At 33.1% G+C, this 25,951-nt stretch overlaps 1 protein-coding gene across 1 annotated transcript in view; it reads left to right on the top strand.

Annotated features, from left to right (window-relative positions):
• The window catches only part of Gal (beta galactosidase), a 32,829-nt gene that overhangs the window by 3,105 nt on the left and 3,773 nt on the right, over positions 1–25,951 (top strand). The window contains exons 2-3 of the mRNA XM_075295248.1: positions 17,913–18,082; positions 22,540–22,690. Of these exons, the coding sequence (XP_075151363.1) occupies positions 17,913–18,082; positions 22,540–22,690 (321 nt within the window). The remainder of the gene's footprint in view (positions 1–17,912; positions 18,083–22,539; positions 22,691–25,951) is intronic.

The following is a 25,951-nucleotide window of genomic DNA, read 5'->3' as shown; positions in this document are numbered from 1 at the left end:
ATTAAATGTCATTCAATAAAGGATGCTCGCGCGTTGTCCTTTTTTAAAAAACTCAAAAAGCATTAAGTTGTTTTAACTTACATAAATATCTCTATTAATATATTGCAAAAAGAGAATAAAAATTCGATGAATGAAATATGTATCAAATTTTAATTTTATTGATCCTATATTTAAAGCCAGGAATGTCTTTATTTTAAAGAAGCCGCATATTTTGCTCGAAATCAATACCAAAATCCTTAAGGGAAGGTCGAAATCTATGGATGCAAGTAAACTTTTTTTTTAAGTGTAGGCAAAAACATAGTTTTTTTGTTTCCGAGAGTTTTTGAATATAGAATTTTAATATTCCACATATGTACTGATATTGAAAAATATTGACCTAATATGAAAGATTATGCAGCCTAACTATTAGGACACGCAATTTACATCAAATAATAACATTTAATTAAATAAATATAAAATAATGAAATTTTAAATGTTTGAAACACATAACTTATGTTTGAAATTATTTTGCTTTGTAATCAAGATAAAAAAGTCAACAAATTTAGAGCCGATTTCATTAATTTTGAAGAATTTTTCTGAATTATTAAAACCAGTTGGCCTTGGTTAAACAAAAGTTTTTTAATGAAAAGATACCCATTTTTAAGTCGAATCACTTAATTATAACAAACCGATTTCATTGACAAGCTTATAGACTTTTGGATAAGGAAAAAAACTTTATATCAGAGAAATCTTTGGTCTCACAACAATATTTTTGCAGTGTATCTCTTTTATACCTTTAACCGCTCTGTTGAGGGGATCTGCAGTAAGCAGATGGAAACAAGATGGACACATGGTTTATTTGGCAACATTGCTCAGGGCCGGCACTAAATTCGATCCGGCCATGTCCGTCTGCCTGTGAACACATTTTTGTAATCAAATTCTAGGTCGCAGTTTTTGTCCAATTTGGTACAAATATGTATTTTCGGTCAGAGTGAGTGTTGGAAGAAATCGGTTCAGATATTTATCTTTCACCCGATATACCCTCATATGACCACAGAGGCCAAAGTTTGCACAGGGAGTACAATCTAGCTATACATTCAAAATTTTGTTGAAATCAGTTCAGATTTAGATATAGCTCCCGTAAACATGTAACCCCTAATTTTTTTATATACAGATATGGGAAAAAGTGGGAGGCATCTGTCACATCGCATGCGATCCAGATTTATCTCACAAACTTATTGTAGTAATACCCCCAAATAAGTAGGTTTACTAATTTAGTAGGGGTAGTGTAGGGTATAATATTGTCGGCCCGTCCGACTTTCCTCTTCACTCACTCGTTTTTATACCCACCACCATAGAATGGTGACGGGGTATAATAAGTTTGTCATTCCGTTTGTAACGCATCGAAATATCGATTTCCGACTATATAAAGTATATATATTCTTGATCAGGGAGAAATTCTAAGACGATATAAGCATGTCCGTCTGTCCGTCTGTCTGTCTGTCTGTCTGGCTGTCTGTTGTAATCACGCTACAGCATTCAATAATGGAGCTATCGTCCTGAAATTTGGCACAGAATCGTCTTTTGTCTGCGCGCAGGTCAAGTTCGAAGATGGGCTATATCGGGCCATGTTTTGGTATAGCCCCCATATAAACCGACCTCCCGATTTGGGGTCTTTCGCTTATAGAAACCGTAGTTTTCATCCAATTTGCGCGAAATTGAAAATCTAGAGATATTTTGGGACCTTGAAGAGGTGTGCCAAAAATGGTGAGTGTCGGTCCATGTTTTGGTATAGCCCCCATATAAACCGACCTCCCGATTTGGGGTCTTTCGCTTATAGAAACCGTAGTTTTCATCCAATTTGCGCGAAATTGAAAATCTAGAGGTATTTTGGGACCTTGAAGAGGTGTGCCAAAAATGGTGAGTGTCGGTCCATGGTTTGGTATAGCCCCCATATAAACCGACCTCCCGATTTGGGGTCTTTCGCTTATAGAAACCGTAGTTTTCATCCAATTTGCGCGAAATTGAAAATCTAGAGATATTTTGGGACCTTGAAGAGGTGTGCCAAAAATGGTGAGTGTCGGTCCATGTTTTGGTATAGCCCCCATATAGACCGATCTCCCGACTTTACTTCTTGGGCTTATAGAATCCGTAGTTTTTATCCAATTGCCTCAATTTCAAATTCTAGAGGTATTTTAGAACCATAAAGAGGTGTGCCAAAAATGGTGAGTAGCGGTCCATGTTTTGGTATAGTCCCCATATAAACCGATCTCCCGATTTTTATACCCTGCTCCACACTGTGGAACAGGGTATTATAAGTTAGTGCATATGTTTGCAACACCCAGAAGGAGACGAGATAGACACATGGTGTCTTTGGCAAAAATGCTCAGGGTGGGCTCATGAGTCGATATAGCGATGTCCGTCTGTCCGTCTGTCCGTCTGTCCGTGAACACATTTTTGTAATCAAAGTCTAGGTCGCAGTTTTAGTCCAATCGACTTCAAATTTGGCACAAGTATGTGTTTTGGCTCAGAATAGATACCTATTGATTTTGGAAGAAATCGGTTCAGATTTAGATATAGCTCCCATATATATATTTCGCCCGATATGGACTTATATGGCCCCAGAAGCCAGAGTTTTACCCTAATTTACTTAAAAGTTTGCACAAGAAGAACAATTAGTACTGTAGTTAAGTGTGCAAAATTTTATTAAAATCGGTTCAGATTTGGATATAGCTCCCATATATATCTTTCGCCCGATATGGACTAATACGGTCCCAGAAGCCAGAGTTTTACCCCAATTTGGTTGAAATTTTGCACAGGGAGTAGAATTAGCATTGTAGCTATGCGTGCCAAATTTGGTTGAAATCGGTTCAGATTTAGATATAGCTCCCATATATAGCTTTCGCCCGATTTACACTCATATGACCACAGAGGCTTATTTTTTGCTCCGATTTAGTTGAAATTTTGCACAGGGAGTAGAATTAGCATTGTAGCTATGCGTGCAAAATTTGGTTGAAATAGGTTCGGATTTAGATATAGCACCAATATATAGCTTTCGCCCGATTTACACTCATATGACCACAGAGGCCAATTTTTTGGTCCGATTTAGTTGAAATTTTGCACAAGGAGTAGAATTAGCATTGTAGCTATGCGTGCTAAATTTGGTTGAAATCGGTTCAGATTTAGATATATCTCCCATATATAGCTTTCGCCCGATTTACACTCATATGACCACGGAGGCCGATTTTTTGCTCCGATTTAGTTGAAATTTTGCACAGGGAGAAGAATTAGCATTGTTGCTATGCGCGCCAAATTTGGGTGAAATCGGTTAAGAGTTAGATATAGCTCCCATATATATGTTTTTCTGATTTCGACAAAAATGGTCAAAATACCACCATTTTCCTTGTAAAATCGCCACTGCTTAGTCGAAAAGTTGTAAAAAGACTCTAATTTTCCAAAACTTCTAAATAATACATTTATATCGAGTGATAAATCATAAATAAACTTTTTCAAAGTTTCCTTAAAATTGTTTCAGATTTAAACGTTTCCCATATTTTTTTACTAACATTGTGTTCTCCCTAGAGCATTAGCCGACTTAAATTTTGAGTCTATAGATTTTGTAGAAGTCTATCAAATTCTGTCCAGATCGAGTGATATTTAAATGTACGTATTTGGAACAAACCTTTATATATAGCACCCAACACATTTGACGGATGTGATATGGTATCGAAAATTTAGATCTACAAAGTGGTGCAGGGTATAATATAGTCGGCCCTGCCCGACTTTAGACTTTCCTTACTTGTTCTTTTTGGGCTTATAGAATTCGTAGTTTTTATCCAATTTGCCTGAAATTTAGAACTAAATCCAGAATCTGATATAGTCCTCATAGGTGAAATCTTTAAATTTATCATCGGGAAGTGTCCTCAAGTCCTCAAGCCCTCCTGAAATTTCAAAGGAAACCCTAATAATTGGTTCATGGTGGTGGGTATTTAAGATTCGGCCCGGCCGAACTTACTGCTGTATATACTTGTTTTCTTTCTATTCCGTTCCAGGGCACACAGAAAAAAATTTCCGTAGTTAAATTAACGCTAAATTTAACTTATTTTTATTAGAAAAAAAATTATATGCCAGAAATTAAATTTTGTTATTTCTTCTGAAATTTTCCACAACTTAATGAAATTTTACTTTTTTTAAGTAAGCCTCAAAAATATTATGAAATAAAGTTCAATGACCGTACACATAAGTATAAAGTTCAATGACCGTACACATAAGTTCAATATGAACTACAGCAAAAGAAGATTTTCGTACGATTCCCGAAAATAGTAAGAATGAACTACTGTATGGTTAAAATGGTCATGATTTGGCGCCAAAGATTTTCTTCTTTACTTTTAGTTAATTTTTTCTTCTATGAGAGGATGTAATTTCGTGAACTGCAGTTAAAAAGTACAAAAGGGCATTAAATTAACAACGCTTTGTGGAAATCTCAAAATGTGGAGTAAAATTTACTTCAATTTTCATGCGAAGTAGTTCATTCTTCCTATAAAACAGTTTACTTTTTTTCGGTGCATGAGCCGGGAGAGAGATTTTTTAGAAGTGAAAAAATTTGTTTCCAAATCTGTTCAGATTTAAATATATGCATATGGGAATGTAAACCTTTATATATGGCATTCAACATATTTGAAAAATTTAAGATGGAATCAAAAATGAAGATCTACAAAGTGGTTCACGCACTGAAAAAAAGCATGCCCGGTTCCAAAGATTTTGTCGTTACTTTAAAAATTTTGGTATTGATTCCGAGCCAAAGAAGCGGAGAATACAAGTAAGGATACTTTTAAGACACAATTCTCTTTTAAATTTGGGTTTTGTGTACTTGCTTCTAGGAAGAAAATTTTAATTTTTCACTTTTTCAGCTTTTTTTCTTCATATGCTATCAAAGTCCTTTAAAAACGAGTTAACGACAACTTTATTTTCCAAATTCAGACTCGACCTCCAGTAGAAATTATTCTACGTTTCAAGTAAAAAACTTCTTTAAAATAAAGTTTTGAAAAACATGTCCTATATTTGAACGATTTTTTGCTTTGTAGTCAAGATGCAAAAAGACAACAAATTTAAAGACATTTTCATTAAACTTAATGAATTTTTCTGAATTATTAAAGTCAAGTTGACCTTAGCCCAAACATGTTTTCTTTCATGTTATAATACCCAGTTTTAAGTGAAATCACTTAATTATAAGGACAATACGACTTCATTGAAAAGTTTATCGACTTTTGGACAAGGAAAAAAAACTTTATATTAGAGAAATGCGTCTTCCATGCTAAGAAAAATTTGCATTCGTATTTTAAAGACATGAAATCTTTGACCTCACGACAACATTTTTTTCAGTGCGGTAAAAATCCTTTCCTCTTTTTAATTTTTGCTATTTTTTCTCTCACTTATAAAACATTTTTCGGAATTTTAAGAATTGGTAAAAATTTGTTTGCTTTATTTTAGTTTAAAGCCCGAATTTTTTACCATTAGTAATTCAAATCAATTTTTCGATTAATCGAAATGTCGAAGTCGACTTTTTGTAATACACAAATTCTACTAACTGGATTTTTTATCATTTTGAAAATTTGCAAAATCGAATTTTAAAGAAAATGGTCAAAAATTCGACATAGATATGTATGAGCATACATAAATATCATCCCCATTATTAAATTTTGAACAAGTCGAAAACTCGAAAAATAAAGTTTTCCAAATATTAATGAAATGTGAACGATCAATATAACGACTAATCAAACGTAATTGCGAGAAGAAAAATAAAAGATTTTGCTGATGTTTTCTGTGGTTACCTATATTTTTCCTAATTTTATAGGTAAGAAACGTAGAGATATTTTAATGTTTTACTTGCTAAGAAACTATGAACCAAACTTTTTATACACATTTTCTTAATACATTAATAAAAAAGTAAGCTTTTTCTAATACAATTATGGGACATAAATGTTACGCATTTTAATATGTTTTAATATTATTAATAGCGTGCGAAATTGTGGGTATGCAAAAATGCTCTCTTTGAAGCATGTAAAATTGCCTGCTTGTAGAAGCGAAACGTGCATGACTATCAGATCTTCGAGAAGCGCTTATAGTTGCAGTGTAAATGAGAAGGCATCTAAGATTCCGTTATGGCATAACAGCGTCTAACGATTATTTTAAGACTTTTCATGGCCAAAGAAAAACGAATGCCGTTCATGAAATCGTGAATGCCCGTGGACGAAATCGTGAACATTCCGTTTTGGTTTTTTGTGAACGTTTCCGTTTCATTTTGACAACGTCCGTTCACGATTGTTAAACGCCATTTTTTCCATTAGTGCAAGCACACACACACAAGCAAACCAACCAATAAGAGCAACAGAATTTGACGGATTACGGACAAATACACATATTTACAACCAAGAGAAAATTTGTTTTTGTTTTACTGCACGCAAAGGAAAAAAACGTTTGGAAAACGTGTTCCGAAAACGTTTTTCTTTTGTAAGAGTTTTTTGAATTTCTTCGAAAATTTTAAACTTTCACAGCCCATTTCGTTTATATCAAGCACTGTTTTTTTCTGACTTTAATACTTTAATTAGACACATTTTACAGTTTCATAGTAAACATTTAATATAGTAGTATGTAATGTTGAACACATTTTCGGAATCTTCCGAACATATCTGGAATATACGTAAAAAAACATTTGGTGTTCGGTCCTGCAGTGATCGAACCCAGGACCCTTGGTATGCAAGGCGGACGTACCAATCACTGCTCCACGGTGCCCAACTAAATGTATGTTTCTGTTAAATAAAATTTGTTTAATCGGCTCGTGGGCGCCGCAAACTATGCTATATAAATATAACTTAATAATATAACTTAATAATTGTCTACTGATGACAATAACAGCTACGTAGCTCAGTGATTAGTGTGTTGCCTTACAAATTGCATGGTCCGCGGTTCGATTCTCCATCCAGGCGCAAGGTAAAATTTAAAACAAAAAAAAATATAAAATCGAATAATTTCTTCTACATTATTTGCATTACAGAGAAAAGTGCTAAGAACTAGAAACAACTCGTGGAAGTGAGAAAGATGTGAGGGAAAATGCAATTAGCCAAAAAATATTGTTTTTTGAGTTAGTCTTTTTGAAATTGTTTTTACATCCTGGAAAAGAATAAACGTTTATCACAAAACGTATATAGTTTTCATCCAAATAAACTTCCTTACAGCGAAAAGCAAACGAGAAACGATCATTGTTTGTCTAAAATTTCGTTTGGGAGGAAAGAATTATTTTTTTGCGTGTACCTAGCGATTTGTTATACACGCAATAGATCTACGGAACTTAGAAGTTTGCAAAAGATGCAGAACAAGGCTTTAAAGCCTGTGGGAAATCTACCTTTGAGGTACCCTTCTGTATCATTATACACTGAAGTGTTTCCAACTATATTACCCATTTTTGGAATTCATAGCTTTCAATTGTATGTATATGTTTATAAATGTTTCATGCAATGGAGCACCATACAATCTCGTTTATGCCTAACCACCATATATTCAAAACTCGTGACAGAGGTCATTTAAGAGTAGCGTTTTGCAGAAGTGAAACCACTAAACAAAGAATTGAGTATTCCGGTACAGTCAATTTTAATGCTTTGCCTTTAAATAAAACGAGAATAAAGGATTTTTTCTTAGCAAAAATTGATGAGCTCCTAATATAATTATATTTGAGTTTTATATATAAATTGTATATTTGTATATATCTAAATTAATATTTAGTCATATAATTCATTCAATAACGGTACATATTACTATAAACAAGTATATACACACAAAAAAAAATTTTTTGATTTCAATCACGAAAATCGCGGATTCAATCATTTTTTTAATTGAAATGTCTTCAATCACGAAAATGATAGTATCAATCACCCATTTTGATTGAAAACCAACACGATTTTCAATTAAAAATTTAATTGACTTTTGTCACGGAATCAATTAATTGTGTAATTGAATCAATTAAAAACGTGATTGATTTTTAACATAAAATTCAATCACAGTTTTAATTGAATCAATTAAAATTTTAATTAATTTCGCGACAAAAATCAATCAACTATTTGATTCATTCAATTAAATAATTAATTGAAATTGGTTATAAATTTCGATCAAAAAATTTATATATTTCGATCAAAAAATTTTTTATTTATAAAAATTTATAGTTTTATTTGAAATAAAAGAAAATATGTGTTTCTTATAATATTTAATATTTTATTATTTTTTTAATTATGCAAAAGACAAATAAATTTGGTTCTTTTCATTTGTGTTTTGTTCTAACATAACTTACAAATACAATTACTATCAATAACAACTATAGGGTGAAAAAATAAATTATATAAATCATTAGCTAATAACCATGTTAGCATGTTCCTTCTAATATGTAGATGCGCCTAGATTTCCAATAAATCAGCAGACTGTAAGCTAAATTAGTTTTTCTGAAAGTAAACAGAATAATTCGAATTTAATTTTGTTCAATTAAAAGTTAATTTTGTTAAATATTACCTGCATAGAATATCAAGTTCAATTCTTAGTTCCAGGTTGCAGATTTATAATCTTCTTTTGCAGTTGTAGTCTTTTAGCATAAAAAGGTGTATTAAGGAGTTCGGTAATTTAATTTTAGTAACAATTCCTTTCCAAAATTTCCGCACATTGAAATCGTCTATTAAAATTTGAACCAATCAAAGTCAAAAAATAATGGGAAAGCAATGTACTATTTGGTATTATATTGATGATACTTTGCAAATTCTGGAAATAGTTAAAAATATAAATGGAAAATACATATTTTTATTATTTTCGGATATTTTTCATATTTTTAAATCCAAAAGAAAGAACTTTTTTACCATTACATAATTCAGCTCATTAGTTTATATATCAGATATACTGCTCTCTACTTGGGTTCAAACTGAAAAAGGCAGGTAAAACAAAAATGCAATTTAATGCCAACGCCACTTCGCAACTTCAAGGTGAATCTTCCAACAAACCCATACCGCTCTTGGTTTTAAGAAAACTAGGAGTGAAAAAAATTTATAATTTTAAAAGATCAATACGGTACCCACTTTTTTATTGCAAACATATTCTTATATATTTGATAAAATGGTGGAGTTGATGGGATTGATTGGTCAATTTCACGAAATAAAATTGGTCACTAAAAGAAATGAAAAAAAAATATATATATATTCCATTGAAGCCGTTTAATGTAAACAGGCTTCAATGGAAAACGGTATTCACATTTCATAATTTCTTACCTTCAATAAACGTAGATTGTTTTCCATTTTTACAATACCACAAAACACAAACACAGGTAATTTCAAATGCGTTCTCTCATATGTTTTTGTCAAACCTTTACCACGTGGCCATTTGTTGTTGCACACTTTATTTATTTCAACCCTTTGCTATGATTTGTTGTTGCGTTCAAAATATTTATGCACACATTTTAATGCAGCAGACAGAATGTCGCCAATCATGTTTTTCAATTTACGCGAAAAACAAAAACCCAACCGTTCGTTATGAGTTACTTCAACAGACTGATCTCTCCGTCATACCTTGTTGAATAAATACCCATTCTCTTGTTCTCTTTTCGCTCTTTCCATTGCTCAAAATTATTCAATTTCAATCACAAAGGTGATTGGATCAATCACATGTGTAATTGGAAACGGAAAAAATGTCAATCACGTTTGTAATTGAAAATTATTTCCGAATTGCTTAACAAATTGATTGAATCAATTAATATTTTAATTGGAAACGTAACAAATATCAATTATTTTTTTAATTGGTTTTTATTCGGATTTGATTAAATAATTAATTGAATCAATTAACATATTAATTGAATCCGTTTCCAAATTCAATTAAGTGTTTAATTGAAAAAATGTTGGTCATAATTTTTTGTGTGTACAGCAGTAAATTCGGCCGGGCCGAATCTTAAATACCCACCACCATGAACCAAATATTAGGGTTTCCTTTGAAATTTCAGGAGGGCTTGAGAACTTGAGGACACCGCCCGAAAATAAATTTTCACCTATGAGGGCTATATCAGATTCTCGATTTATAAGAACCATTTTTGTTTGAGTTTTAGAGGAATCATTAACATCTCTTGTAAGTGTGCAAGAAAATTATAAAATAACGTCTTGATTTGAATTCTTAAATCTGTAGAAGTAAAATCTGGAAAATTTTCATTGAGTTTCAAGCAATTTTCATGATCAGTGCGCCTTCTACACCCTCAAGAAGTGAAGTCGGTCTATATTGAGGCATTACCAAATGGACCGATAAAAACTTAATCCCATACACGTTTTTGTGAGCCTAAAATACCAGAATATTTACAATTTCAGGCATGTCAGATAAAAACTACGGTTTCTAGAAGCCCAAGGAGTTAAATCGGGAGATCGTTCTTATGGGGGCTATACTAAAATATGGACCGATACTCACCGTTTTCGGAACACCACTTTATGACCCGAAAATACCTCTAGATTTCCAATTTCAGGCAAATAGGATGAAAACTTCGGATTCTAGAAGCCCAAGAAGTAAAATCGGGCAATCGGTCTATATGGGGGCTATACCAAAATATGGACCGATACTCACCATTTTCGGCACACCTCTCTATGGTCCTAAAATACCTCAAGATTTCCAATTTCAAACAAATTGGATAAAAACTACGGTTTCTATAAGCCCAAGACCCCAAATCGGGAGGTCGTTTTATACGGAGACCATACCAAAACATGGACCGATACTCACAATTTTTGGCACACATATTTGTGGTCCTACAATACCTCTAGATTTCCAATTTCAGGCAAATAGGATAAAAACTTCGGATTCTAGAAGCCCAAGAAGTAAAATCGGGAAATCGGTCTATATGGGGGCTATACCAAAATTGGGACCGATACTCACCATTTTCGGCACACCTCTTTATGGTCCTAAAATACCTCTAGATATACAATTTCAGACAAATTGGATAGAAACTACGGTTTCTATAAGCCCAAGACCCAAAATCGGGAGGTCGTTTTATATGGGGGCTATACCAAAACAAGGACCGATACTCACAATTTTTGGCACACGTATTTGTGGTCCTACAATACCTCTAGATTTCCAATTTCAAGTAAATTGAATAAAAACTGCGGTTTCTATAAGCCCAAAAATTAAAATCGGCAGATCGGTCTATATGGGGGCTATACCAAAACATGGACCGATACTCACCATTTTTGGCACACCTCTTTATGGTCATAAAATACCTCTAGATTTCAAATTTCAGGCAAATTGGATAAAAACTACGATTTCTATAAGCCCAAGACCCCAAATCGGGAGGTCGGTTTATATGGGGACTATATCAAAACCTGGACCGATATAGCCCATCTTCGAACTTGACCTGCCTGCAGACAAAAGACGAGTTTGTGCAAAATTTCAGCACGATTGCTTCATTATTGAAGACTGTAGCGTGATTACAACAGACAGACAGACAGACAGACAGACGGACAGACGGACATCGTTATATCGTCTTAGAATTTCTCCCTGATCAAGAATATATATACTTTATATAGTCGGAAATCGATATTTCGATGTGTTACAAACGGAATGACAAACTTATTATACCCCCATCACCATTCTATGGTGGTGGGTATAAAAATTTATATAAATATGTTGCCAATTTTATTAGATAATGGAATATTATAACGTTTTGATAGGTAAATAAATAAACAAAAAAAATTTTGACTTCCTTTTGTGTTAAATGCAAAAATGCGAAACTAGCTGTGCATCAAAAAAGCCAAAAATTATTTAGAATACCAAAAGTTTGACTTTTAACACTGCACCCCGAGAAGGAGTATGATCACCTCAAACATGTTCCGAGAGCAAAATATTAGTTTTCGATGGGGATCATGTAACATGTTTGTCGCAACCATGCCATTATTATGTATCTGATTTTGGCAAACATTTTATGTTTGGCGAGAAATCAACATTTTTGTAGTAAAAAGTGTTCCATTTTTCCCAACCAGTAATAAAATTTTTCACATAAAACATGTTTGATGTGATCACATTCCTCCTCTGCGTGTAATATGTATATAGAGATAACATCGTGCACTAAAGAAATGGATTATCTGTATGAAATTGCATATATGCAATGTTATGTAACTTTTTCTCCAGTGATCAGAATTGAACGAAAATTGGTTTACGGTATTATAACTCCATATAAAACAATTTTAACATACCAAAAAATGTTTATCTTTGCTCAAATTAAATCATGCAACGAAGGGTTAATGCCCGCTTTTATTTTTGAAAGTGTCCGTCAACTCATCTTGGACTATTTATTTATAAAGAGGAACTAAACTTATTTTTTTTCTGAAGATCCCTTTGTAATTTGTATATATTTTCCACTGTTTTTTTTTTTAATTTGCTTTCATCCTAAATATTTCGTCTTACTCGTCGTACGTTCCGATTTCTTTCGACAAACCAAAACAAAATATGCCCATAATGCCAAAATGATAAACAAAACACATGTCCACACATACTTAAATTGCTGCTCTCAAGGCAAAAACACATGCTTTTTTTAAATGGTTTCAGCTTGTCTATTCTCTACACTGAAAAAAAAAATATTGTAGTGAGGTCAAAGATTTCATGTCTTTAAAATACAAATGCAAATTTTGCTTACCATAGAAGACGCATTTCTCTAATATAAAGTTTTTTTCCTTGTCCAAAAGTTGATCAACTTTTCAATGAAGTCGTATTGTCCTTATAATTAAGCGATTTGACTTAAAAATGGGTATCATAACATAAAAGAAAAAATGTTTGGGCTAAGGTCAAATTGACTTTAATAATTCAGAAAAGTTCTTTAAATTTAATGAAATTGTCTTTAAATTTGTTGTCTTTTTGTATCTTGACTACAAAGCAAAAAATCGTTCAAATATAGGACATATTTTTCAACACTTTATTTTAAAGACGTTTTTTACTTGATGCATAGAATAATTTCTACTGGAAGTCGAGTCTTAATTTGGAAAATAAAGTTGTCGTTAACTCGTTTTTAAAGGACTTTGATAGCATATGAAGAAAAAAAGCTGAAAAAGTGTAAAATTAAAATTTGCTTCCTAGAAGCAAGTACACAAAACTCACATTTAAAAGAGAATTGTGTCTTAAAAGTATCCTTACTTGTATTCTCCGCTTCTTTGGCTCGGAATCAATACCAAAATTTTTAAAGTAAAGACAAAATCTTTGGAACCGGGTATGCTTTTTTTTCAGTGTATTCAATTTAATATTCAAATTAAATAATATTAAGCATATCAAATTTGTGGCGAAGCCTTTTTAACATGCCAAGCGCATATTCAAAACAAATGAACACATAAAACAGTTTTCCGAAATAACATACAAACAGATTCTCAGAAATTGCTCTCTTTTAATTCTCTCGCTGTGTTATGTTGATATCTTTCACCAACCCTCCCTGTTTCCATCTCTATTTCTCTCTCTCTTTCTCTCTCTCTGAATAAAATATTACAACATACTCGAAATTTATAAATTTATATATGTTTACATTCACACATATTATTTTTATGAAACATTCTTGTCCCAAACATAATATATTCTAACATATTACCATATGTGTCCCAAACATTTAATGCTAGTTTACGAACATTACATTTTTTCACTTAAAAAATTGTGCCCGAAACACATTTTGTTTATATCGGAACATGTGACAAACATATTTTTCTAACAGTGAGAGAATATGATAACATTGTAACTCTGTACTATTTAAGATAATAATCTGGTTGTATTGGTATCAAAGACAATTAAAGAGGAAGATGTGAATTGGACTTTGATAGTGTTAGTGTCAGAAACAATTCCCAGCGGGAAATGGAAGGGACGTGGAATCGATGATGGAAGTGCTGCCCGGGTAGCTATAAGGCCTGGGCGCTGCATTACGTGTTCATTTCAAAGTAACATTGGATTGGATTGGAGACCAAGGCCTTGCCTCTCGCTTCTATTCGTATGCCTTCTAGACGTGATGTTGTCGATGCCATGTTATCAGGCCTTCATACTAAGTACAAAAATCATGCCTTCCAAAGAAGGCCCTCAAAAAGGCCTGGACAGGAAGGCATAAAAGAAAGCGTGTAAAAATAAATATTTTGAAGGCAAGGTTGTCTATGAACTGAACATTTGCCTTCATACATTTTACATTACAATTTAATTTGACTTACTTTTCCTATACAGTTTATCTTATTTTTGTGATTTTAATATTTACCTCATGTGTATTTTTATTTTTCTGCTCCGTCGGGATTTGAACCGGGGTCCTCGTTATTGGTAGTCCTACACTCATCCATTGGCCTACGACACATTTATGTGATGTGGGCGCCAAAAGGTAAACTTAAGCTACACGTGAGGTCATTCCGCGTTCCCTTCTGTCGGAAGTGAACGTATAATGGGTATCGGATCTTTTATATGTTACAGAGAATGTCTTCTAGAAGGCCAAAGTTAGGAGTAGCTAGACATAAACAAATTAATAGCTTGGCAGCCAACAAAGAATGAGTATGAGATCCTTTTTATACCTGACGTCACAGAATGGTATTGGGGGAATAACAAATTTGTCATTCCGTGCGTAACACAACAAAATATCTATTTCCGACTATATACAGTGTATATATACTTGATTAGGGGAAAATGAAAAGATGATATTACTACACCGAAAAAATCCGTAGTTAACGGAACGTTGAATTTAACTTATTTTTATTGCACAAAAATTATTTGTTTGTAGTTAAATTTATTTTTTTTTTTCGAAATTTTCCACATCCCAATGAAATTTTCGTTTTTTGTAAGTATGTCTCAAACATTTTATAAACTAAACGTGGGTATATAGTTCAATGACCGTACACATAAATTCCATATGAACTAAAGCAAAAGAAAATTTTCGTACGATTCCAAAAATAGAATGAAATGCCAATGATGTTGTCCTTTATTTTTAGTTCGTTTTTATACCCTTCACCACTACTGTGGTACAGGGTATAATAAGTTTGTGCATTTGTATGTAACGTCAAGAAGGTTGTTTAGTATACCGGTCGTCTTAGAACTAAATTCTGAGTCGATTTAGCGATGTCCGTCTGTCTGTCTGTCCGTCTGCCTGTATATGTAATTTTGTGTGCAAAGTACAGTTCGCAGTTTAAGTCCGATCGTCTTCAAATTTGGCACAGAGTTTTACCTTGGCTCAAAGACAATCGCGATTGATTTCGGTTCAGATTTAGATATAGCTGCCATATATATTTATCACCGATATGGCCATAATTGACGTATTTAGAGAGTTTTACCCTGATTTGCTTCAAATTTTGCACAGTAGTGCGTTTAATAGTATCGTTAATTATACCAAATTTAGTTAAAATCGGTTCAGATTTAGATATAGCTCCCGAATATGTCTTTCGACCGATTTCGACTCATATTTATACCCACAGACACCAAAGATTTACCCCGATTTACTTGAAACTTTGCACAGGGAGTAGAATTAAGGTTCTGGATATGCGAGCGAATTTTAATTGAAATCGGTTCAGATTTTGATATAGCTCCCATATATCTTTCGCCAGATTTTCCGTCATATGACCACAGAGTTCAAAGTTGTAGTCCGTTTTCGTTAAATTTTGCACAGGGAGTAGAATTAAAATACTAAGTATGCATGTCAAATTTGGTTAAAATCGGTTCAGATTTCTATATAGCTTCTATATATATGTTTTTACGATTTGGGCAAAAATGGCCAAAATACCCACATTTTTCTTATAAAATCGCTACTGCTAAGTCGAAAACTTGTAAAAGTGACTCAAATTTTACATTATTTCTTATACATGTCTATCGACCGACAAATCATAAATACACTTTTGCGAAGTTGCCTCAAAATTGGTTCAGATTAAAATGTTTCCCATATTTTTTACTAACGTAGTGTACCATTCCAGGGCATTAGGCGACTTAAATTTTAAGTCTATAGGTTATAAAATCTGTTCAGATGAAGTTAGATTTAAATGTATGTATTTGGAACAAAAACCTTTATATATAGCACCCAACACATTTGACCGATTTGATATAGTGTCCAAAATGTGGATTTACAAAGTGGTACAGGGTATAATATATTCGACCCCGCCCGACTTTAGACTTTCCTTACTTGTTTTTTAGTAACATTGTGGTCCGTCCCGGTCATAAACCAATTTAAATTTTGAGTCTAGACATTTTGTGAATGTTTAAAAAAATGCCCAAATCGGTTCATATTTAAGGTGTTAAGATGTTGGTATACATACTGGTGAAGGGTATAATTTAGCCGGCCCCGCCCGACTTTAGACTTTCCTTACTTGTTTAATATGAGAATGAGTTTATTCGTGTTTTCCTATTGGACTTTACGATTCGCATTAAAAAAGATTTCAATTTCATACCGTGAAACAAGTTGTCAAAATTACTAGAGAGAATGGGCGGAGCTGAACTATCAAAGACAATTTGTTTGCTTCTTTAACTCTCAAGGATTTGATTAAAACTGTCTGTAAAACTGAATTTTCGTTCTTATAACAACAATATAGGTCCTTCTTTTTCCAATTCCCAAAGAAGGCACAGAATAATGTTTGCGGGCATTTTTTAGAAAGGAAGTGCAAGGCATTTTAGCATGCATGATAGGAGAAGGCATATGGGAAGGTGTTAAGGATCCCAAAATCATGGGTTAAGAAGGCATGATTTTTGCGGTACTTCGCAATTTTCCCGCTGGGAAGAGATTAGCCCCATACTTGTAGGAAAGGCGCTTCGCACTTACTGGTTTGATGCAGACAATTTTTATTTTGCTATTTTCTCAAAAGTTCCCGCAAATTTCTGTGTCGATTGCACTAAATTATTAATTAAATGTTTCATGAAGTGTTTTTGTTCTTTTAAAAGTTACAAAAAAAAAATGCTAAAATAAGTGAATTGGGTTTTGTTGCGAATGCAAAATGAAAAGAGAAACCGAAAAAAAGTTGCAACTTCTCATCGAACATGTATGGGGCTAATCTCTGGTTCTCGAGAAAAAAGAATAACAACATGCCCAATTCACATCTTCCTCTTTAATTGTCTTTGATTGGTATATAATTCAATAAACAAATAAAAAAATAACAATAAACAATAATTGAAGAAGAAACCAACATTAACATACAAAACAAATCAAAAAAGAAGAAGGAAGACTTCTAACCATTGCCACCGTTGTGCAATGGTTAGCATGCCCGCCGTGCATACACAGGGTCGTGGGTTCGAACCTAGTTTCGACCAAACACCAAAAAGTTTTTTAGCCGTGGATTATCCCACCTCAGGAATGCTGGTGACATTTCTGAGGGTTTCAAAGCTTTAACTGCAATGTGGAACGCCTTTCGGACTCGGCTATAAAAAGGCGGTCCCTTGTCATTGATCTTAACATGGAATCGGGCACCACTCAGTGATAAGACAGAAGAAGACAGAACTGTGGTACCACAATGGACTGAATAGTCTACATGAGTCTGAAATATCGGGCTACTACTATACCTAACCTAACCTACCGAAGACTTTGGCAAAGGAAAAGTGATATGCTTGTAACAAAATTTATTTAGGCAATCAAAACCCATTTTTCGGGAGGTTCATGTGTAATTTACTCTTGGTTTAGTGAATTGCCCGAGTTTATTCGGATAATTGGTTGATAGTTTTGTTGCATTTAGAGGATGCTGATGAGCAATGTAGTAATTCCGTCCATCCAACCATCTTGCAGTGTACAGGGCTTTGCCCAAGAAATATGACACATATACTTTTACTCTGTTGGTTAAGCTACTTTTGTAGTTTAGTCATCGCATCTGTATAAGCTGAAATCAAAACAAAAACAATAATGATTAAAAAATAAAACTAAATGAGTAATTGTAAATGTTTTTTTTCTGTTTTGTATTTATTCAAAGGAAATAGCAAAACCAAGTTTCACCATTGATCATGAAGCAAATACCTTCCTATTGAATGGCAAACCATTCCAATATGTTGCCGGATCCTTCCATTATTTCCGTGCCCATCCAAATGCATGGCAAAAGCGCTTACGCACTATGCGATCGGCTGGTTTAAATGCAGTTGACACGTGAGTATTAATCATTTCAATTGTAGATTTCTTACACCCTTAGTATGGTCACTAGAGGTGTGCGCGTGACATGAAACTGTCGTGACACGCGTGAATCACGTGACTCATGAACAAAATCTGAAGAAACTTTCGTGATGTGCGTGAATGGAACTAAAATTAATATGTCGTGCGTGAGAAATAAAATCGGTTCGTGAACAAAATTTCTGCAAAATCACGCTCACGAAAAAAATCAAGATTTAATTCTTTCTGATATGATAACTGAATTCTATTTAGCTGTCGAACTATATCCTAATTATTAGTTTTGTTACCTCGTGAATTTGTCGTGAGTCACTTTAATTGTCGTGAATCGTGCGTGAGTCTTTAAAAGTAGTTCGTGCGTGAGTACCGGTTTACATTTCGTGAACGTGCGTGAGTGTAAGTGGCTACCAAACATATCGTGCGTGAACAAACATTTTGCTTCGTAAATGTGCGTGAGTGTGAATGAAATTTCACTCACGCGCACACCTCCTATGGTCACAATAGGCAATGGTACATATCCAATATGAGCTAAAAGTGTTTGCTGGTTTAACTGAGGCGATGAATAATTTTTTAATTTTTGTCAAATATCTGCCCAGTGTGACCGTACCATAAGTGATGAGATTTTCATTTTTTATTTTCAGGCCGTTTTCTTTTAGTACGGTATGCAACATTTGTATGTCTATTTAGTATATATAGTATTTCGTATTTTCAGTATTTTTGTTTTGATTTATTTGTTCAAAAGATTATATTAAAAGTAGTAAAGTGCCATAAATATTAATTGCCTCAGCCAAAATCTTTACTATTTCAACAATGCAGAATACAGCACTTCTGTGATTGTAATTAAACAGTTGATGCAAGTGTTGCATATTTTACAATATGTTCTGGATAACAGGGTACTGCTTTATACTACGGTCTCAATACAAAAAAAAAATATTCATATAATCTCATGTGTAGAAAATTTTATTTATGCATAGGTATGTATACAATATTTTTATAATATTAAATTGAGCCGACGGGCTTTTTGGGCAGCAAATAAATCAATGACTTCTTCAGTCGGCACAATCCATTGAGTCTACTCTCGCTAGTCGAATTTCTAAGATGCGTCTTTAATCTCTTCATTGTTGAAAATGAAAGTTCGGATGAGTACGTAGTAACTGCAGGGATGGAAGTACTATAGTACTTTTTTCAATACTTTTTCAACCCGGTCAGTACCGTAGTACCCCCGCGAATGATTTAGTACCTTTTGTGTAGACATTTTTGAGTCGATATCAGATTTATGGTACAATATCTTTGACAAAATATTTTAATATTTTGAGAAAGTCTTTATCAACCTTATTTGCTAATAGTCTTTTACAAATGTGGCAAAACAGACATGTTCATGTGGGAAGAAAATCTCGGTTTTGTAAAAGACATAATCAAAAACAGGATTTTATTGATTTTCAAGAATGTTTTAGTCGAAAGAATGCGATCGCTGAATTAGGCAGGTTCTTTTCGCAGGTTTTGCGCCATTTCATTTACACATGTGTGTTTGGCTGTTTCGTTGTTTTTGCTATGGCTAAACAAAGCGAGTCATGTTCACAAAAAGAACAACAAACACAAATAAAAAGCAGAAAGACATTTTCGAAAAATGAAATTTGTGGTGCGAGAACAAAAACAATTTGTTTTTTCGACCGTCGTTTGACGGACTTTTCAACTAGTATTCTATGATTTGTGCAAGTTTTATAGGTAAGCGTTTTTCAAAATAAAACCTCCAGCTTTTCTTCAACATCTTCGATAAGATTTTTCTATGCAGCTAAAAATATATATTTATTTATATAAAAATATTCATTCATTTCGGTTGGGGGGGGGGGGGGGTTTGATCCCCCTCACCCCCCCTGAATACGGCCTTGTTTGCATTGCTTTAGAAGTTGTGCCCTGAAAGTTCATTTGAATGAAGAAATTTAAAAAACGAAAAAATTTTCACTTTTTTTCATCCATATTTTTTATTACACTGTTATTTTCCTATTACCTAATTCTTACAATTTGAAAAATTTTTTTGCTCCGACCAGAGGTTGAACCTGGGTTTGTTGGCACCATAACAGAACGCCTTAACCCACTCAGCCACAAACGCCATTGAACACAAAGCCTCGAAACGTCAATTCAAATTTTTGTGATATGATCGTAATACCACACCAAGGAATAACATTCTAACTGCTCCTAGAGATGTTCTTTATTAGTATGAACGAAAAAATAAGAAACGCGGGTTCAAATCTCACCGGCGGCATTTTTTATCAAATATTTTTCTAGAAAATTATTTTTTTTTATGTTATACATGGTTTTATTTTTGCATATATTTTCGTATAAATATATTTTTTCCATTAAAAATCAAAAAAATAAAAATTCTCGTAATTTGCAAAACCTTCTCAAAATAAATTCCATGGAAGCGAAAAAGTCAAACGGCAGCGGGGATGAAATTTATTTTTTTTATTATTATTTTAATTACTTTTTTATTAATTTTCTAGTTCTTTTTTTGAGGAATTTAATTGTCCAAAACTTAAATTTTCACTTAAAATAGCCTAATTGCGTACTTTCTAAGTAGAAAAAAAATCATTGGGGATTCCCAAGATTCGCTTTAGAAGAAATTGTTTGTGGACTTGTCCAAAAGGACTGCATCGAAAGTTGGAAAAATCGATGGGGGATTCTGGGGTGCGCTTTAAAAGAATTGTTTGGGGAACAACTTCTAATTTTTTTTGCTGGGTGTCTTTTTAATTATCAGATCAACCAATATTTTGCTGTTGGTACCATATTTGGAGCTCGAACTTTAAAAGGAAAATAGCTAAAGCCCACACGCAAAGAAAAAAAAAACGTTTGGAAAACGTGTACCGAAAACGTTTTCCTTTTGTTAGAGTTTTTTGAATTGCTTCGAAAAGTATACACTTTTATCACCAAAAAAATTCGTTTGTTACAAAATTTTTATTTTTTTAATAAAAAAAGTTATTTTTGAACCAACAACACAGTCCGTTTAGTTTATGTCAAACACTGTTATAGTAGAATGCAATGTTGAACATTTTTTCGGAATCTTCGGACCATATCTGGAATATATATATAAAAAAAAAAAAACTTTGGTCGAAGCAGGGATTGAACCCACGACCCTTGGCATGCAAGTCCGACGTAGCAACCACTGCTCCACGGTGCCAAACTAAATGTATTTTTCTGTTAAATAAACTTTGTTTAATCGGCTCGTGGGCGCCGCAAGCTATGCTATATTAATATAACTTATATGGATAATTAGCTATTGATGACAATAAGAGCTACGTAGCTCAGTGGATAGTGTGTTGTCTTACAAATTGCATGGTCCGCGGTTCGATTCTCAGTCCAGGCGAAAGGTAAAAAAAATTTAAAAAATTTATAAAATTGTATAATTTCTTCTACATTGTTTGTATTACAGAAAACGGTGCTAAGAATTAAAAAACTTCGTGGAAGTGAGACAGATGTGAGGGAAAATGCAATTAGCTAGAAAAAAATTTTTTGAGTTAGTCTTTATGAAATTGCTTTTACATCCTGGAAAAGAATAAACGTTTATCACAAAAAGTATATACTTTTCTTCCAAATACACTTCCTTTCAACGAAAAGCAAATGAGAAACGAACTTTGTTTGTCTAAAATTTCGTTTGGGAGGAAAGAATTATTTTTTTGCGTGCATGTCTGATATACAGTGCTAAAATAAAACAGGCATGGCGCCTAAAGCCACCAATTTTAGCCCCTTCCAAATACATTTCGATATTCGACATCACCGATGAAAAAAAAAAATATGAGCGGAAATTGCCTTCCTAAGGGCTTCACTGAAAAAACTATAGTCGTGAGACCTTAAGATACGAATGCGAATTTTGCTTCTTCCTTGTTCAAAAACCGATAAACTTTGCAATGAAGTCGTTTTGTCTTTATGGTTAAATGATTCGACTTAAAGTTGGGTATCCTAACATGAAAGAAAATGTTGTTTGACTAAAGTGAACTTAAATTTAATAATTTTTAAAAATTCTTCAAAATGAATTAAATCTTTTTTACATTTGTTGAGATGATGTTTTTCAATGCTTTACTTTAAAGGCGTATTTTATTTAAAATATAGAGACTTGAAGTCGAGTCTCAATTTGGAAACTTAAGTTGTTAACGCGTTTTTAAAGGACGTTGATAGCATATGAAGAAAAGAATGAGAAAATAATTAAATCAAGCACGCAAATCTTGACTTTAGAAGAGAGTTGTATCTTTAATTGGTCCTTGCTTCAATTCTCCGCTTCTTTGGCTCGGAATCAATACTAAAATCATTAGTGTCAACACAAAATCTTTAGAACTGGACATGCTTTTTTCAGTGTGCATTGTACTTTGGTTCACAACAACGAAATTATCTCTACAATTTTTCATTACGATTTTTATATTTAATTGAATTTCTTATTTTCTTTGCAGCTATGTGGAATGGTCCTTACACAACCCCCGCGATGGAGACTACATTTGGAGTGGTATTGCCGATATTGAAAGGTTTATAGAATTGGCACATGCGGAAGGTTTCCATGTTATTCTTCGGCCTGGACCTTATATTTGTGCTGAAAGAGATAATGTAAGTATATAGTACGGGGGAATAAAACTTCAGTTATGATGCTCATATTTTGTGATTATTTAAATATTTATGCAATTAACTAATATCGCAATTAACTAACTAAAGTGGCATAGAAAAATTTTACGCTGCAAACAATCCAACAATGTTAGCAACAACACTTTTATTCAATCCTTAGACTAGTTTCTGTCGGCGTGGTACGGATCCTAACAGAATTTGCCGAAATCCAGATTCAGTCATAAGGATAGCCCAAACCTAGAGTTTGAATGTGATCCCGCACTGAAAAAAATATTGTCGTGAGGTCAACGATTTTATGTCTTTAAAATACGAATGCAAATTTTGCTTAGCATAGAAGACGCATTTCTCTAATATAAAGTTTTTTTCCTTGTCAAAAAGTCGATAAAATTTTCAATGAAGTCGTAAAGTCCTTATAATTAAGTGATTTGACTTAAAAATGGGTATCATAACATGAAAGAAAAAATGTTTGGGCTAAGTTCAACTTGACTTTAATAATTCAGAAAAATTCTTTAAATTTAATGAAATTGTCTTTAAATTTGTTGTTTTTTTTTTGCATCTTGACTACAAAGCAAAAAATCAAATCAACACTTTATTTTAAAGACATTTTTACTTGAAACATATCATAATTTCTACTGGAAGTCGAGTCTTAATTTAGAAAATAAAGTTGTCGTTAACTCGTTTTTAAAGGACTTTAATAGCATATGAAAAAAAAGCTGAAAAAAGCGAAAAATTAAAACTTGCTTCCTAGAAGCAAGTACACAAAACCCAAATTTAAATGAGAATTGTGTCTTAAAAGTATCCTTACTTGTATTCTCCGCTTCTTTGGCTCGGAATCAATACCAACATTTTTAAAGTAAAGACAAAATCTTTGGAACCGGTCATGCTTTTTTTAGTGCGTATATATAACACAAACATGCCTGCTGACCAGGAAGAGGCAAATTGTAAAGGTCTATAAAGGTTACCGAAAAAAGAGGTGTTTGAACTTGTCTTCAAATGCTTCGCCTTTGAATGGTGTATTCTAGTATAGAACATACCAGTATACACTGAAAAGAGCAGTGAACCCACCAGGAAGAAAACTTTTGGTTAATTTTTGAACATTTTTAGAAAATTTTAATTAAACAGTATTAAAAACGCTGCCATCATGCCGATATCACAAAAATAAGTAAATATTTTTCGACAAATTCAAGAAAATTTATTAGACATTATTAATTTTTTGCACTTGTTAAAGACAATTTTGTAGTTTGAAGGACAAAATTGGAGTTCAAAATTGCAAGAATGTCTTCTGTGACATACGAAGTTCAAGATGGGTGCATTATTGGTAAAATTTACAACTTTTAAGAAATGCTGAACTATTTTGAACTATTTAGTATATCTTTATATTTCATTTGTGTATATTTTTTCTCCGTTTTTTTCATTTTCATTTAACTAACGTACGCAAAAAACATTAGAGTAAAGGAAACTTTCTCCAAACAAAACAATTCCATGAACTAAAATACATAAAGTGAAATTGGCTTTTGTGAAATAGAGAGTACACTTTTTTTTGAGTGTATAAAGGGTGGTTAAAATTTCAAGAGCCGATGTTGATTTTGAATAAAACACAAACTATTTAGGAAATTATTGTAATTTTATTTTATTATGATATATTGGTATTACTCAATTATGTATGGAACAAAATATCGGCCAAATGGGCACCGCGACCTCGGTGGAACACCTTCATCCGATGGTCCAAATTTTCGATGACGCTGAGGCATAATGGAGGTTCTATGCCGTTAATGTGCCGAATTATCTCATCCTTTAGCTCTTGAATTGTTGCTGGCTTATCGACGTACACCTTTAGCTCTTGAATTGTTGCTGGCTTATCGACGTACACCTTTTCTTTCAAATAACCCCAAAGAAAAAAGTCCAACGGTGTCAAGTGGCACCGTCCTGCTGAAACCACATATCGTCCACATCCATATCTTCCAATTCGGGCCATAAAAAGTTCGTTATCATCTCACGATAGCGAACACCATTCACAGTAACTGCCTGACCGGCCTCATTTTGGAAAAAATACGGCCCGATGATGCCGCCAGCCCATAAACCACACCAAACAGTCACTCTTTGTGGGTGCATTGGTTTTTCGACAATCACTCTTGGATTCTCATTCGCCCAAATGCGGCAATTCTGTTTATTGACGAATCCACTGAGGTGAAAATGTGCCTCATCACTGAAGATGAAGGTGCACGATATGCATCTTGATTTGAACGCCCATTTTCATAATGAGTCTGGATAACTTTAACACGTTGTTGGATTGTGTATCTCTCCATGGTTCAAATTGAGTAAGTCTGAAATAGAGAAATGTCAAATAAAATTCGGAAAAAACTTGGCGTTTAGGTGTGGTTCACATTCAACATCGGCCCTTACATTAAAAAAAGCATGTCCGGTTCCAAAAATGTTGTCGTTTCTCTAATGATTTTGAAGCGGAGAATTCAAGTAAGGATACTTTTAAGACACAATTCTCTTTTAAATTTGAGTTTTGCGTACTTGATTCTTGGAAACAAATTTTAATTGTTCGTTTTTTTCAGCTTTGTTTCTTCATATGCTATCAAAGTTTTTTAAATAATTGTTAACGAAAATTTCAATTTTCAAATTCCAACTCGACTTCCAGTAGAAACTATGATATGTCGTTAGCTTAATGTGTAAAAGTGCTATATCAAATTTTGAAATTTTACAGAAGAGAAAAAAAATTTGTGAAATAAACTTTATCGAAAAATTGTAAATGTACACCCAGAAAAAAGTGACCCCTTCTTTAAGTTAAAATGAGCTCATTGTGAAGAAAGTCGAATTTCGTATAGCGCCAAGACATTTTTATTTTTTTTGAGCGATGTGAGTTTCGTTGAAATTAGGTAGAATGCATTCCATATATTAGTTATCATTTTCCTAAATTTATGAAGTATAAGAATGATTTTATTGAACTTTTTTCATTCATTACATATTTGTGGTAAACCTTTTTACTTCAAACTTAGAACTGCTTACCTTCGTTTTTAAATACAATTTTATTTATTTATATACACGCAAAGAAAAAAAAAACGTTTGGAAAGCGTGTACCGAAAACGTTTTTCTTTTATTAGAGTTTTTTGAATTGCTTCGAAAATTTTAAACTTTTATCACCAAAAAAAATTCGTTTGTTACAAAATTTTTATTTTTTCAATAAAAAAAGTTATTTTTGAAACAACAACACAGTCCATTTCGTTTATATCAAACACT

The sequence above is a fragment of the Haematobia irritans genome, chromosome 2 (genome assembly GCF_050003625.1).
Source record: "Haematobia irritans isolate KBUSLIRL chromosome 2, ASM5000362v1, whole genome shotgun sequence".
Classification (NCBI taxonomy): Eukaryota; Metazoa; Arthropoda; class Insecta; order Diptera; family Muscidae; genus Haematobia; species Haematobia irritans.
The sequence above is the reverse complement of the archived record's forward strand: the minus strand, read 5'-3'. Positions and strand labels throughout refer to the sequence as shown.